This window comes from Aspergillus affinis (assembly GCF_023601865.1).
Source record: "Aspergillus affinis strain CMG 70 chromosome Unknown NODE_64_length_189858_cov_85_443443, whole genome shotgun sequence".
Taxonomy (NCBI): domain Eukaryota; kingdom Fungi; phylum Ascomycota; class Eurotiomycetes; order Eurotiales; family Aspergillaceae; genus Aspergillus; species Aspergillus affinis.
In genome coordinates, this window is record NW_026515845.1 from 128,524 (window position 1) to 142,146 (window position 13,623).

Here is a 13,623-nt window from a genome sequence, read left to right on the forward strand (position 1 = left end):
AGTATCGGAAACGGGCACTGGTTCACACAACGTCATTTGATGTGGACGAGGATGTCCAAGACGTATGGTGTACTCACTCTGTGTTGACTGCTGACTGACTGCTGAACAGTCACTAAAAATAGATCTCCGAGAAGGACTCCTTTTTTAGACAGGGTCATGTGATCGGGGGCCAAGGCAACCGCTTTTCGGGCGTTCGTGTCTCAGGGACACGGCCTGTGCAAATGCCTGTTCCTTGCAATATCTCTGGCGAGCTTGGCTCACGTCGTCGCAACGCACCGCAAACCTGTGCTCGACATGTGAGAATTTGAAAACGGAATCCCGGACTACATGACTAGGCCAGCAACGACATAACGGACTCGGAAGGAGTGAACAACTCACCAGCGGCGGCAATGCTGAGGGGCCTTTCAATGTCCTGGAGTTCCTCGGGCTCTATCATGGTGGGATGGGCGATAAATCCGGCGTCTAGCCGGCCTGACTCGAGATAGCGACACACGTACTTACTTTCCACCAAAGCAGTAATCAACGCTTCCGACGCGCCGACACCCTAACCTGTCACGCATTTCCCGAAGCACTGCGTCAATGATGGGCTCCGTCTGTGGCGGCAAATGATTTTGAACCCCAAGGGGCGATTGATCGGGACCGAGTCACCTGCGAAAAGGTCCGGCATCACTACAAGATAGTCATGGGCGGCGAACTGGTCCGCAATCAGCCGGGCGTTGATCAGTCGGTGGCCAATAACGTCTGTCAGGATCAGGATCGCATTTTCAGTAGACCGGTCGGAAGGATAAGCAAAATAGGTTGAGACTACAGCCCTGGTCAGTCATGTCAATTCGAACCTGTCACCACGGGTGTGAATTACTTACTGGGTCCAATGTCTCTGTTTTCTCCCCTAGCCTCCCCCTCGTGCAGGGAGCCGACCGTGCAGCAAAGAGACAGAGCGTTGGAGGTCATCCTGGGACTGGGATAGCGGTGCTAGCGGACAAGGGGAACAGGACAGATCGTAACTCTACAAGCAAGTCGGGTGAGAGAGTGTGTTTACACGAGAATCTCGAGCTCTTTATAGCCACGATCAGGCAAAAGCTGATACCGGCATGCCGGACTTTGAGTCGCGGATCGGAGAACTATTCCCGCAAATCCAAATGCTTAGCATGCGACCTTTCAAGGCTTAAGCCCGACTATCGGGGCCTAGTGTCTCTAATAAAGAGATACTAAGTCGTTGGTGCTGGGCTTTCGGCCCGAGAAGTACCTCACCTGCAACAACCATTCTCATCGAGGTAGCCAAGGTCCCTGGACCGGATCGACCACGGCATGACTGCAGGTTGCATGGGTTAGCGTGGACTATTGACCGTTGACTGAGGTCTCAAATACAAAATACAATGCGGTGGAGATCACGTTCAAAGCACGAGAATGTCGTGATCGGATTCTAGGAAATATTAGGATTTGTCATCGCAACCCCTCGCCGGCATTTATCACCGACCAAAAATCCCCCCTCTCGCTTCTCACATTGATATCAATCTCCCTATATCTGCCTATAGCTGTCCTGACTTTATCGTGACAAGAAACCCAACATGACACAATCCAAATCTCTCCATCTGACTGCATTCATGCGGCCGGTGAGCTTGCACAGCGGCGCCTGGCGGTATCCGGGTGCCTTTCCTGACGCTAATTTCAACCTTGCGCATCTCAAGTCCTTCATTCGAAAGTTGGAAGACGCCAAATTCGATGCCTTCTTCATGGCCGATCATCTGGCTGTCCTGAACATGCCAATTGAGGCTCTGAGACGCAGTCACACCGTCACCTCCTTTGAGCCGTTCACTTTGCTCTCGGCGTTGTCGGTAGTGACCGACAGGATCGGACTGGCAGCGACCGCTTCGACCACCTACGACGAGCCCTTCCACATTGCCCGTCGCTTTGCCTCCCTTGACCATCTCAGTAACGGCCGGGCTGCCTGGAATATCGTGACCACCGGCAACCCCGAGTCGGCCAAGAACTTCGGACTGGACGAGCACGTCGAGCATGCAGATCGCTACAAGCGGGCGCGAGAATTCTACGATGTGGTGACTGGACTGTGGGATAGCTTCGCTGACGATGCGTTCATCCGGGACCAGGCAACCGGTCTATACTTTGATCCCGAGAAATTGCACGTGTTGAACCATAAGGGGGACGAGCTCAAGGTTCGCGGGCCCTTGAACATTGCCCGACCCGTTCAAGGCTGGCCAGTGATTGTGCAGGCCGGACAATCCGAGCCCGGGCGACAGCTGGCCGCCGAAACGGCCGAGGCGGTGTTTTGCTCCCCACGCGATTTGGACGCAGCCCAGGCGTTGTACGCTGACATCAAGGGACGCGCCAAAGCGGCCGGTCGTAATCCTAACCATCTGAAGATCCTGCCCGCGGCCTTTGTAGTGGTGGGGGACACGGTGGAAGAGGCGAAGGCCAAGCGACTTGAGGTCGACAGCTTGGTGCACTACGATAGCACCGTTGCGTCCCTGTCGGTGGCTCTGGGAACCGATGCGTCAGCCTTTGATCCAGATGGGCCTTTACCGTCCGACCTGCCCGAGACAAATGCCAGCAAAACAAGCCGCGCGGCCGTGCTACAGGTGGCGCGAGAGGAAGGATTGACCGTCCGACAACTCGCCCAGCGATACGGCGGTTACTCCGGACTGGCCTTTGTGGGCACCCCCGAGACGATCGCCGATGAGTGGGAGACTTGGTTAGCGACCGAGGCTGCTGACGGCTTTACCGTCACATTTCCCTTCCTGCCGCAAGGTCTAGACGACGTCACCCAGCGACTGGTCCCCGAGTTGCAACGCCGTGGTCTCTTCCGTCGCGACTATGAAGGCACGACGTTGCGCGAGCATCTCGGACTTCCGCGTCCAACGAATCGGTATTTTGAGTAACATGATGAAGTTATGACTATGTGACGGTGTTGGCGAGCGAGAGATGGAGCTTGATCTGCTGTACATATGATGTGACCCCCTGCGGGCTTTTTCTAAATTGAGCGCTTTTTTTTCTCTATTTCAATCCGAAGCTAGCGATATTGCTAGACCACGGGACGACGGCAAAAATCCCTTGGGAGAGTGTTATGTACAATCAGACAGACCATGAGGATTCTGTCGATCGACGGAGTATGACCTAGATACTGATACGGAAGGAAAGAGAGGAGAGAGAGAAAAAAGAAAAGAAGACGAGGGGAAGCCATACCCCGCTCACATGATTGAAGCTCCCTTGCGTGCTTCCTCGCCTCCCTCTTCTCTCTTCTCTCTTCCTCCCTTCCTCCCTTCCTCCCTTCTTCTCTTCCATCTACCGACCTTCTCCATTCACACGTTTTAGCATGGCAAGTCTCCCAGATATTCCCGAACTTAGTCTCGTTTTCCCAGGCTCGCCCATCGCGAGCGCGGCTTTCGATTATGTCAAGAAACATTGCGACGAGGCAGTCTACAACCACCAAGTTCGCGCTGCTTATTGGGCCCTAATTATAGCCCGGAAGCTCCCGCAATTCGTTACAAAGCCGCCAAATATGACTATCGTGGTGGTCGCATGCATCTTCCACGATATGGGGCTCGCCAGTTCTTCCGAGTTGCTATCGGTCGACAAACGCTTCGAAGTTGACGGGGCCAATATAGCGCGTGATTTCATCGAAGATTACGTGCGAAACCATGAGCACACCCCCGATGTCCATGGAGTCTGGGGAGAAGCCAGCGTCCAACGAGTCTGGGACGCCATCGCTTTGCATGCCACCTCCTCCATCGCCTTGCATGCAGCACCGGAAGTAGCACTCACCCAAATGGGCGTGGCAGCCGACTTTAGGGGACCGAATTATCCCAACGGTCCCGGAAAGCAGAACCTGATCAGCGAGGATGAGTATCATGCCGTGATGCGAGTGTTTCCGCGGGCGGGATTTACCAGCGAGTGTTTCAAAAGGATTCTGTGTGGTGTATGCCATCGCAAGCCTGCAACAACCTATGACAACTGGGCGGGGGCGTTTGGGCTTCAGTTCGGGACGGACGAGACAGAGGAGAGCAAGGAAGCGTACAAACGGAACTGGCACCAGAAGCAGCTGGTAAATGCCCTGTTGCCAAGCATGCAATTCCTCGAGTCCCTCGACGCAGCACGCGACTCCTGAGGGAAATTGTTTTACTCGGTAACTAGACCCATGGGGACTGAATGATTCATCGTGTTGTGTCAAAGCATCCCTGAGTAGACTAGCCGATCATCAGGAGCCTACATATTACGGACCCAAAATGGAACTGGGCATGCGCGTTCTAGAGCTCGGAAAGGGGAAGAGAGCATGTGTGTTCCAGATAGCACAAGGAACAGCATAGTCCACGTGTTTCCCGCTGCTTGCGGATGGGCGGATATTGACACGCCTTAAGGGGATGCTTACGAAGTACTATGTGTGCTGTATGTACTCCGTAAGTTGCACTTCAAGGACACTAGGGGATTGGGATCGTCTACCAGACCCGCGGTTGTCCACTCTACTAGGAAGAATGGCGAATGCTGATTATAAAAACATGGAAGTTTCCAGTCAAGCTCCACCAACGTATCCAACCCCGCCCTCTGGGAAGTGTGAGCCATTGAGCCGAGAATAAATAGAAACCAGAAAAGTTCCTGGTCTGAGTTACGTCGGCCAAGGTCCAAATCATGATCATCATTGCCCAAGGTGTGTTTAGACTATAGCTTCGCTCCACGAGGCGACGATCATCGGCAGGCGCTTCCGGCCGCCCGCAATGCCTGGGGCCCATTCTGCACGAACAAGGGTCGCCCTGTCAAAAAATGATAGAAAGTAAACACCTCAAGGAAGCATTAGAATTGGAGAAGGGGCAAAAGAAAAAAAAATTGAGAAAGGATGAGTGGTTAAGAGGTTCCTACCCCCATGCTAGATGCAAGCACAACACGATACGTGCCGAGGGGTATGGTAGCTGATGAGCAAAATAATCTCCTCCTGTACCCCTATCCAGTTTTCGACCAGATGATCATTGCATTCATCTCAATAACCACTATTGATCAAACACGTAAGTCCGCCTCGGCATGGTGGACCGCTGGACAGGAAGCATTCTGGATCTCCGTCCAGACTGGCTGCTCGGGCACCCAGAGGAAGATAAATACCTCTCAATGGAACGTAGGAAACCAGGACAATCTCAACTCTTGAACACACATTCATTCATTTCTCCATTCCGTCTAACATTCACTCATTCAACCACAACAATGAAAATTTCCTTCCTTACCACCTTTACCCTCATTGGCGCTGCCCTTGCCATGCCTGCGGCGGACGCTAAACAAAAGACGGTAAATTCTCAGTCGACCACCCTGTTTGATTGAGCAATGGAGCTGACCACTTGACAAAGATTCCTGTCGGCCAACCCTGTACAAAGGACGGAAACATGGGTATTTGCGAAAAGGGAGGGTTCTGCTTGGTATGTAAACCTTATGCGGCCGGCTTGCGGAGACGAAAGACTAATGGATTATAAAACAGCAAAAGAAAGACGCGAAACAGGGCGTTTGCAAGCCGGGAAACTAAATGAACCGCCATGACCCTCGAGAGGGCTGCTGGAAAGCCACCTGCGAGGTGCTTAAGAGCCCCAAATAATTCACACGATAGGGTCGTACACCTGAAACATATACCTTAATTCTATTCCTTGGGCAATGAATTTCACTGCCAACTTGAAGTTGAATCTCCTTTCATTGTAACCTGTCAAACCTTACCATTGGACCTGTAGCTTGTTCCGGTCTACTAGAGTCCCAATCTCAATCCAGAGTCTCTTGTCTCACTGAATTCGTTAGACTTCGTTCGTTCAAATGTTCATGGCGTTCACACATCAGATTGAGACTTCAGGGTAGCATTGATACCTCTCGTCTCTTTGGTCCCATCCTACCCCTTGATGCACGGTCAACAAATTAGTCGGATCCACCCTTTTTTTGATCTGAAGTAGATGGCGGTAGTTTTCCTGGCCCCAAAACGCCTCGATCGGATCCGGCTCGAAAGGGTCGGCTTCATTCTGATAAGCCCCGGAGCCCGGGGTGAAATCTCGCAAGGCGCCCAGGGCATCGTGAGTAGACTGCCAAATCCGGTTGACAAGGCTAGGCTGCGTGACAAGGCCATCATAGGGATGCAGGTGGATAACGTGCCACAGGGTGTCACGCCAAGCAGGCGTGACCGACGAAGCCCCGGGGCCTCCAGGCTGATCTGATCGCGGTAGACGCTTTGAGTACACGGTAGGTGCAGTAACGCTGATGAATAAGGGCGAGATAGACAGCAAGCTGTTCTCCTGACTGCTGGTAAGAATGTCATTTAGAATCGACGAGAGCCGCCGCTGGTTGTCATTGCCAACGAATGACTCTCGCCGCACCAGGCGGGACGACATGGCCAGCGAGCCGCTGGGTTGTCCAAGCTTTTCGACAGCTGCAAACCCCTTGAGGATTCCGAAAAAAGTGTCAACTGTGGTGACATTTGCCTGCGCAATTGTGCCACTCTGTCGGGCAAACTCGAGCACCGGCTTCATGGACGCCTCGGCCTCGGAATGATTGAGCATGGAGGTTGCCAAGACCAGATTCGAAATATAGCTTCCCAGGACCCCTGGCGAGATGTATCCTCCCCAGCCTTCGGATGCCCATTTATCGGCGTTGGCCACCAGGATTGAGAGAAATGTCTTTGCGCTGGCAGCATCGCTGCTGGCCAAGGACACCTGGGCCAGCTGCATCGGCTTTTCTTCGTGCACTAGGGTGGCCATTTCCATCACTACACCAAAGGTTCCTCCTCCGCCTCCCCTAAGGGCAAAGAAGATGTCTTGGTTCTGACATCGGTTGGCCGTGACATAGGTGCCGTTGGGCAGGACAACCTTGAGCTGTTGAGCGTTGTCCACGCCAAGACCTGTCATCATCAATCAGTATATCTTGTCACTGGAGTCTGAATAAGTCATGCATTATACCAAGCTCATTAGACAGCATACTATGTCCTCCACCAGTGATCCAGCCACCAGCCGCGCCAACGCTACTGGATGTGCCACCAACCACGCGGTAGTTATGTTTATGTGCAAACTCGTAAATCCCCTGAAACTGTTGGCCTGCACCGAATGAAATCGTGTCTCCCACGGGCGACAAGCATCCCTCTGGAGTGAAGCTCTTCTGCAGTGTAATTGGGGGCTGGTAAAGGTGTGTCCTGTGGGGTTCGATCCCTTCAGTATCTCACGGCCGTGAACAAAGGATGGAACTCACCACAAAGCGAAAGAATCCGGTGCTGAGCTGCGACCTTTGAAATCATGCCCGGTGTTCTTGATCACCAACTTCAGGTTTTGCTTTTTGGCAAATACCAGCCCTTTCTGTACATCCTCAACCGTGTGTACTTCCAGATATTTGGACGGCACGCTGCCCTGGGAACACTGTCGGGTCACCGGGGTGACCAGGTCGGGGTTCAGTAGCGATCCGAAGGCACAGAACTGACCCGTCGCTTGACATGAGCCCCAATTCACCTAGTTCACTGTTAGCAGCTTCCAGCCATATAGCACGCTCTCACCAGGGGCTAACGTTTTGATAACCGCCAAAATGATCCGAGACAAAGTCACTATCCGACCGATGCGACTGCAACGCCGAACACTCCTCGTGGTTAGGAAACTGGGCATGACCGTTGAAGTAGGTGTAGCACGGGGCTAGCATTGGTTGTCCGTCGCGCAGCCTGCCGGAGACGCTGCTATTGAAGGCCTCCCAGGTGGAATCATTGATTGAACTCAACGAGGTCGCGCATGCGATGGGAATTATTCCCCAAGCAGCGATCAAAGAAAAAGTGGCATGCCAGTACATTTCTCTTATGACTGATAAACCCGTTGGCGAGTGCCTGTTCATCCAAGACTCCTAGATCCAAGGGAGGAGACGATTATTTATCCTAAAAGTGTCGTTTTCCACCTTGTTCTTGCGAATATGCGGTATCAGATATTGTCCCAATAAAATTCCTCGGTCCAGCGTAATGGCGTTTCGGCATTCTGGGTAGCCCAAAACCACCTCGATCTCTGCTTGAAACACGGCTCGCATGATTTGTGTTGCAGGATGAGACCTGAATGTTGGTGATCCGAGGATCTGCCGGTACAGCACCGTGTCGTCGCAAAAATGTAACCCAATTTTGGGACGTTCGGCATTGACAAGAATTGCCGATCTTACATCAGCCTCGGTATGCTGGCTTCTGTTTCATCCAGCTGCATCGTGCGCTATAATTCAAACCTGATATATGGCAAAATCGGGAGTTTAATTTTAATTTCAATTTTAACAAAAAAAGATAGGTTGACAAAGATCGGGTGAGTGTCGCGTGATTCGATGAAGTGGGTATGAAATTTCTCGTATCTAAATCTATGCAATCTATCTCATAACAGTAACAGCGTCATAGTCGCTCTTTGACCTCACAGATGGTACTGGTTGGGAGTGCTGACTTCTACGCCCAATCTCTGCCAGAATCCCTCCACGTTCATATCCTCTTGACCACTGGGCATCATTAGTATAAACGTTTTCGGTTCACAGTAGGGTTCCCGTGACTCACTCATCCTTTTTGAAAATCGTCGGCTCAGTCTGTCCTTCGGCCTCGTTTGGGTTTCGAAAGATGACGTTGTATTTCTGCGAGGGTCAGCGATCGGATAATGGGACAAGCAAATAATGGGAGGCCCACCATGCCCAGGGTTAGGTGAATTGCTGCCGGCATTCGTGGGAATGTCTCTTCCGGGCTACGACCCTCGATCATCGCCTGGATGTTTTGCGCGACGACCGCTGCCTGTGCCGAACCGGGACGGGCCGCCTTGCGCAGCCCGGTGTCTGCAATATCGCCGACGGCGAAGAGGTTGGAGTATTGGGGGTCTTGGAATTGCATCGTCGGCCGAATCCGAATGAAGCCGTTGTCAGGGTTTATCAGAGGCTCCGAAGCTGACGGAATAAGATCCTTAACCAGGTGGTTGTTAGGCGTTTGACCGGTAGCCAGGATAACGAATTCGGTGGAAATCCGCGATCCGTCGGTGAGCTCGACATTGAATGACTGTCCATCGTTTTGAAAGCCGCCCTCTGGCACCACAACTCGCGATCCTGTCACAAGCCTATGTCGAATCAGCTATTTTACCCCTCAGAGAAACGTGTTTTGAAGAACTTACCGGACATCCAGGTCGTCAAATCGCTCTTTGACGAGAGCGTGCAGCTGTTCATGGAAGCCTGGCATTAACTGTCTTCGTGATTGCACCACAGTGACCTCTTTCTCTGGAAATCTTTCCTTCAGATCCGTTGCCATCTGCACCCCGACAGCCCCGCCGCCCACAATAAGGATGGACCGGGACCGTTGAACATCGGCCTGGTGCTTCTGCAAGTATGTCACGGATGATGATTTGTCGTCATTCTTCATGCCAGCCGGTTGTGCAAGGCGGGTTCCCGTTGCCACAACAAGATAGTCGAAGGAGATAGAACGTGATCCCTGCCATGCGCGGTCGAGGAGGACCTGTTGGGCCTGAACTGAAAGGGCACGGGCCTGGATTACGGCATGCTGACTCGAACGAGCAAAGAGACCAGTATATGGAATGAAAGCCTTATGTTCTTGGCCAGGAATGACAGCAAAACGGGGCTGGGATGGGGGTTAGCGCGAAGAATAGGCATAGTGGTGGCCATTTGTCTTACGAAGGTGAAAAGGTGGTGAAAATGACTGTGGGGCTCGATCAACAAGACCTGGTGGGTGAATGAGCAATCAGTCAGTGACCTTTCAGAAGCGCATATTCACAAGATAGATGAAAGGTTATTCTTACCCGATGTGTTTCCGGAACCACGCGGGCCAACTCTTGAGCGGTACTCTGACAAAGTGAGTAATCACATAGAAGGATAATGACATCAGCAGAGACTTACCTTGCCCACGTATGAGCCTCCCACCACAATGATATTGCGTAGTGTATTAGCCATAGGGCAGTGGAACTTCGATGGTGAGTCAAAGTAGGGGTACAGATGAACATAGAGATGTCGATGAAAGACTCGAGCGTGGGATAGTCTCTTAAGTAGTTGATCTGATAAGACCGCCTGGCGGAAAATGGTTTAGGCCCGGCTCTTTGATTGGCGGACACGGCAGTGGCACCTCTTATCTGATCCGAGGCCCGGCATGGCACAAGGCATCAAGGCACCACCGGTATTCCTCAGGTGCAAGCTGCCGTTCATAGATATTTTCATCATGCAACCTCAGGAAGCAAAAGTCTCTTAGGCCATTTTTATATGGCGAGGCTTGGCGGCTTCATCCGTAACATCTGCGTAAGTCACGGGCGTGCAGAAACTCTTCCATTTCCGCGATGTCACCTGTCGAAATGAAAGTCCAAGCCTTGAGAGTTCGAGTCCATCTCCGTTCAGGCGAAAATAATATTTCTACGTCCCTTTAGACATCTAAGATGTATACGAGCGGTTGTAAAATCTGAGTGATTAGTTTTACATTGTGGACAGTGAGGTAATGATGTCATTTATTGGTCTCAACAAAGGCTATGATAACAAGGCCGAAATCTAGAACAAAATTTTAAATCGTGATGTACAGAAAAAAGGTAATGCCATAGCTGGACAGGTTATATTGGATTCCCCATGCTTTGCAGGTGAAATGTTGGGGGGTTGGGCACACTGGGTCGTTCCCGTCCGTCATCGTGGACAAATGGCAGCTCCCAGCCCAGATTGCCAGGATAGTTCGCGCGAGAAAAGCGATTGAACAACATGATTGATCGCCGTTTTGCATTCATGTAGCTGTTCTTCGGCAGAGCTTGATTCGCTGACAATGGCCGGATCTCGGCTGGACCCGAAGGGTCTACCACTGGGGGCACGCCGGCAGCGGTATAAATGGCGTTAAGGGCGGGAATGGAGAGCCCGTGGACGAATATAGAGAAGAATACGAGCCAGTAAACCACTGTAGGTGTATTAGCTTAGGGATTATGAGAACACGTTTGTGTACCTACTCGGTCCAATAGTGCGCATCAGTTGAGCCTCTGCCTCGTCACCATCGCCGGGCTTAGGAAAGAGATGCCGCGTATGCTCGACATAGAAAACGGCCCCGATACCTAATGTGATATGTTCGTCAGCTAGGCCTGTCTTTGACATACGACTGCTACGCTCTCACCGATAGGTCCGAAATACCCCATAAACAGGGCTTCTTTCCAGTTCTTGCACACTCGCGGCATTAGCTTGTAGAGGAGCAGGATGCTGGGGATGCGTCGCAGGAGCAATACCATCACCCCCAGGAGAATTAAGCGAGGGTAGGTGATTCCCGTCAGATCCGGCTGGTGAAATTCATCCCATGGAAAGACGGCTCCGATGTACATGAACCCGCCGAAGTTGAGCAGAACGTCGATACTGGCGTTGACCTCGTCATGGCGGGCCTCCGTCTCCGCCAGAAAGCCCCCGTCCCAGTTCAGAGCGCTACCGGCGCAGAAGCAGGCAATTAGATCGTTAGTGCCGATGCAACCACATGTGCCCAGTATAAAGAGCTATGATGAAGTCACGAATGATCAGTGAAAAGCTCGCTAGTATCTCTTCTGGGGCCATACTTACTCCAAGGGCTGTAGGAAAGAGAAGATAGCTTTCGCTGTCAATCCACCTCCTGCAGCGCAGTTAGCTTTCAATTCTTTCTCTCTCATTTGTGCCCATTTGACCGTCACTGACCGCCGCAGCGTGAACCGCAACGCATGAAGCGCGGCATATCCTACCACCACACCATACACAGCCCCCAGCACTACGTAGTAGAGCCATGTTTCAACCACCCAGTTGCCCAGCGCTTCCCCGACACCCCCACCCTGACGGCCTACATCGCCTGCCCTTGCCAGCAGGTGACTGGCATGTGAGTCTTGGGACCCGTGATATCCTTCGCCTTGTGCATGTCGCATGATGTATGTGGCTAGCATGAGAAAAGGGAACCCAAACCCGTCATTGATGCCCGCCTCGGAGGAAATGATCTCGCGTAACTCGCGCGCCACGTATTTGTCGGCAAACGGTCCTTTCGCTACGGCCTGGGACAGAATTGGGTCTGTGCAGGTGACGCAAGAGCCGATTACCAAAGCAGACACCTAGAGAACATCAAATCAGGTTAGCTGGAACCATTCAGGGTCAGGGTCTATCGCGTCCTCTTACAAATGGCATGTCGGGGATGGAAGCCATCACGCATCCCGAGGTGAGCAGCCACATCAAAGTCATGTTGGGAATCAGGCAAATGAACATTTCTTTCCAATGGTAGCGTTGGTATTGGGCCGGTAGTTGGTAGCCGGCCATCACTAATTGCACTCCAATAGCGACGCGGCAAAGGCCCTAATAATCGATCAGCGATCCCACCAACCAGTTCCACCGAAGGGAAAGATGGGATCAGTTACGTACCAAAGTAATTGCTTCCTGTTGGTCCCTGACGGCGGACCCCCATTCTGTTGCATCCAGCAATCTCGCTGCTGCGGGACCCAAAATGATGCCCACTAGGACCGCTGGTACTGGGTATTGCTAAGCAGAATGGTCTGTGTCAAGGACACGGACAATACTTACAAGCTTCCCCCAAATACCAGAACCTCTTTATCTTAACAGAAATGACGCCGTAGAGGAGCATGAACCCTCCTGTCGTCTATGTTAGAGCTCGCGGACCAGGATGAGAGCGACGAAGAACATACCCAGAACTGCGATCACCACATTTAACTCACTCACGTCCAGCGTGGGCATCTTCAGGAAGTATGTGTCGTGAGTACAGGCGCTATGGGTTTGCAGGGCGGGAATGTCCAAGAGACCACCAAGGGGTATTTAATCAAACGGAAGGCACAGATATACACTCAATGAAATGACACGCCACGCAGAAAGATGCCTAAAAGAAATATCCTGATCCTCAGGAGATAGAAAAACGGTATCATGGGTAGGTACCATGACCCTGCATGGGGAACTAGCTTGTGCGCCTTTTCTTTTTCTTTTTTTTTTTTTTTTTTTTTTTTTTTTCCTACCTATCTGTCGTTCTCCTGTGCCCTACTTCTCACCGGACAGGCAGCGCAGTTCCTGCTGATCAACAAGCCCCTGATCCCATGGCATTTTCTTTTCCAACATCAGACGCCAACGTAACAGAGCTTGGCCACCCAATAGGGCTGGTAATGCTGCGCTCTTGGCAAGCAACAGACCACCGCGGCATTCTCGCCAAGACGTCCGCCCAGTCGCTCGTTGATCAAATCATCTTTAGCCAAGATCTCCGCCCGACGCTGCCCAGAGCCGATCAGCGGTAGGGCCTCTTGCTCCAAATGACGCTATTCGGGAGGATTCGGTGTAACCTCGTTTCCTGATCGCCGGGGGGATGGTTGTGGAGTGTGTCTGTCAACCGCTCTGGTCCTTGCTGGTTCATGTGTTGCTAACTCGCTAACCGACCTTCCCTCTTCCACGACGTCATTTATGGGGAGGAAGGGGGAAAGTTGTGGCTCGCTCCTCAACGGAACAACATACTTTCCCTTTTCCTGTTATTGGGTGGCATTTGTCTCTTTCCCGAGTCCCGACTCCATCCCACATGAATGAGAGTGACCCTTATCATGGCTTCATATGAGAAAAAGCTGCCGGCTCACTCAATCTTTTACTGATGTTGAAGAAACGCGATACAACCTGAGCTGGCGCGATATGCTATTGCTATTCTGGAATCTCAGC

The 13,623-nt window shown here is 52.0% G+C and overlaps 5 protein-coding genes across 5 annotated transcripts; 2 read left to right on the forward strand and 3 right to left on the reverse strand.

Annotated features, from left to right (window-relative positions):
* Nucleotides 1-331: 331 nt before the first annotated feature.
* On the reverse strand, nucleotides 332-951 carry KD926_009181 (uncharacterized protein; the record flags this gene model as incomplete). The annotated part of the gene is made up of 3 exons (XM_053101792.1): nucleotides 332-471; nucleotides 649-804; nucleotides 864-951. 3 exons carry the CDS (start codon nucleotides 949-951, stop codon nucleotides 332-334), a joined length of 384 nt encoding a protein of 127 aa, XP_052954692.1.
* A 617-nt stretch (nucleotides 952-1,568) lies between these two features.
* Nucleotides 1,569-2,897, forward strand: KD926_009182 (LLM class flavin-dependent oxidoreductase; the record flags this gene model as incomplete). Its single annotated transcript, XM_053101793.1, has 1 exon — nucleotides 1,569-2,897. The coding sequence occupies one exon, from the start codon at nucleotides 1,569-1,571 to the stop codon at nucleotides 2,895-2,897; it is 1,329 nt and encodes a 442-aa protein (XP_052954693.1).
* A 434-nt stretch (nucleotides 2,898-3,331) lies between these two features.
* On the forward strand, nucleotides 3,332-4,123 carry KD926_009183 (uncharacterized protein; the record flags this gene model as incomplete). The annotated part of the gene is made up of 1 exon (XM_053101794.1): nucleotides 3,332-4,123. One exon carries the CDS (start codon nucleotides 3,332-3,334, stop codon nucleotides 4,121-4,123), a length of 792 nt encoding a protein of 263 aa, XP_052954694.1.
* A 1,693-nt stretch (nucleotides 4,124-5,816) lies between these two features.
* KD926_009184 (FAD-binding domain-containing protein) lies at nucleotides 5,817-9,909 on the reverse strand (the record flags this gene model as incomplete). Its single annotated transcript, XM_053101795.1, has 11 exons — nucleotides 5,817-6,868; nucleotides 6,927-7,156; nucleotides 7,213-7,466; nucleotides 7,522-7,720; nucleotides 8,389-8,466; nucleotides 8,522-8,595; nucleotides 8,648-9,065; nucleotides 9,120-9,580; nucleotides 9,634-9,681; nucleotides 9,759-9,803; nucleotides 9,856-9,909. The coding sequence occupies 11 exons, from the start codon at nucleotides 9,907-9,909 to the stop codon at nucleotides 5,817-5,819; spliced, it is 2,913 nt and encodes a 970-aa protein (XP_052954695.1).
* Nucleotides 9,910-10,550: 641 nt separating this feature from the next.
* Nucleotides 10,551-12,669, reverse strand: KD926_009185 (putative plasma membrane antiporter; the record flags this gene model as incomplete). The annotated part of the gene is made up of 9 exons (XM_053101796.1): nucleotides 10,551-10,882; nucleotides 10,932-11,033; nucleotides 11,093-11,459; nucleotides 11,524-11,572; nucleotides 11,635-12,035; nucleotides 12,100-12,273; nucleotides 12,340-12,446; nucleotides 12,499-12,567; nucleotides 12,621-12,669. 9 exons carry the CDS (start codon nucleotides 12,667-12,669, stop codon nucleotides 10,551-10,553), a joined length of 1,650 nt encoding a protein of 549 aa, XP_052954696.1.
* Between the last annotated feature and the right edge of the window lie 954 nt (nucleotides 12,670-13,623).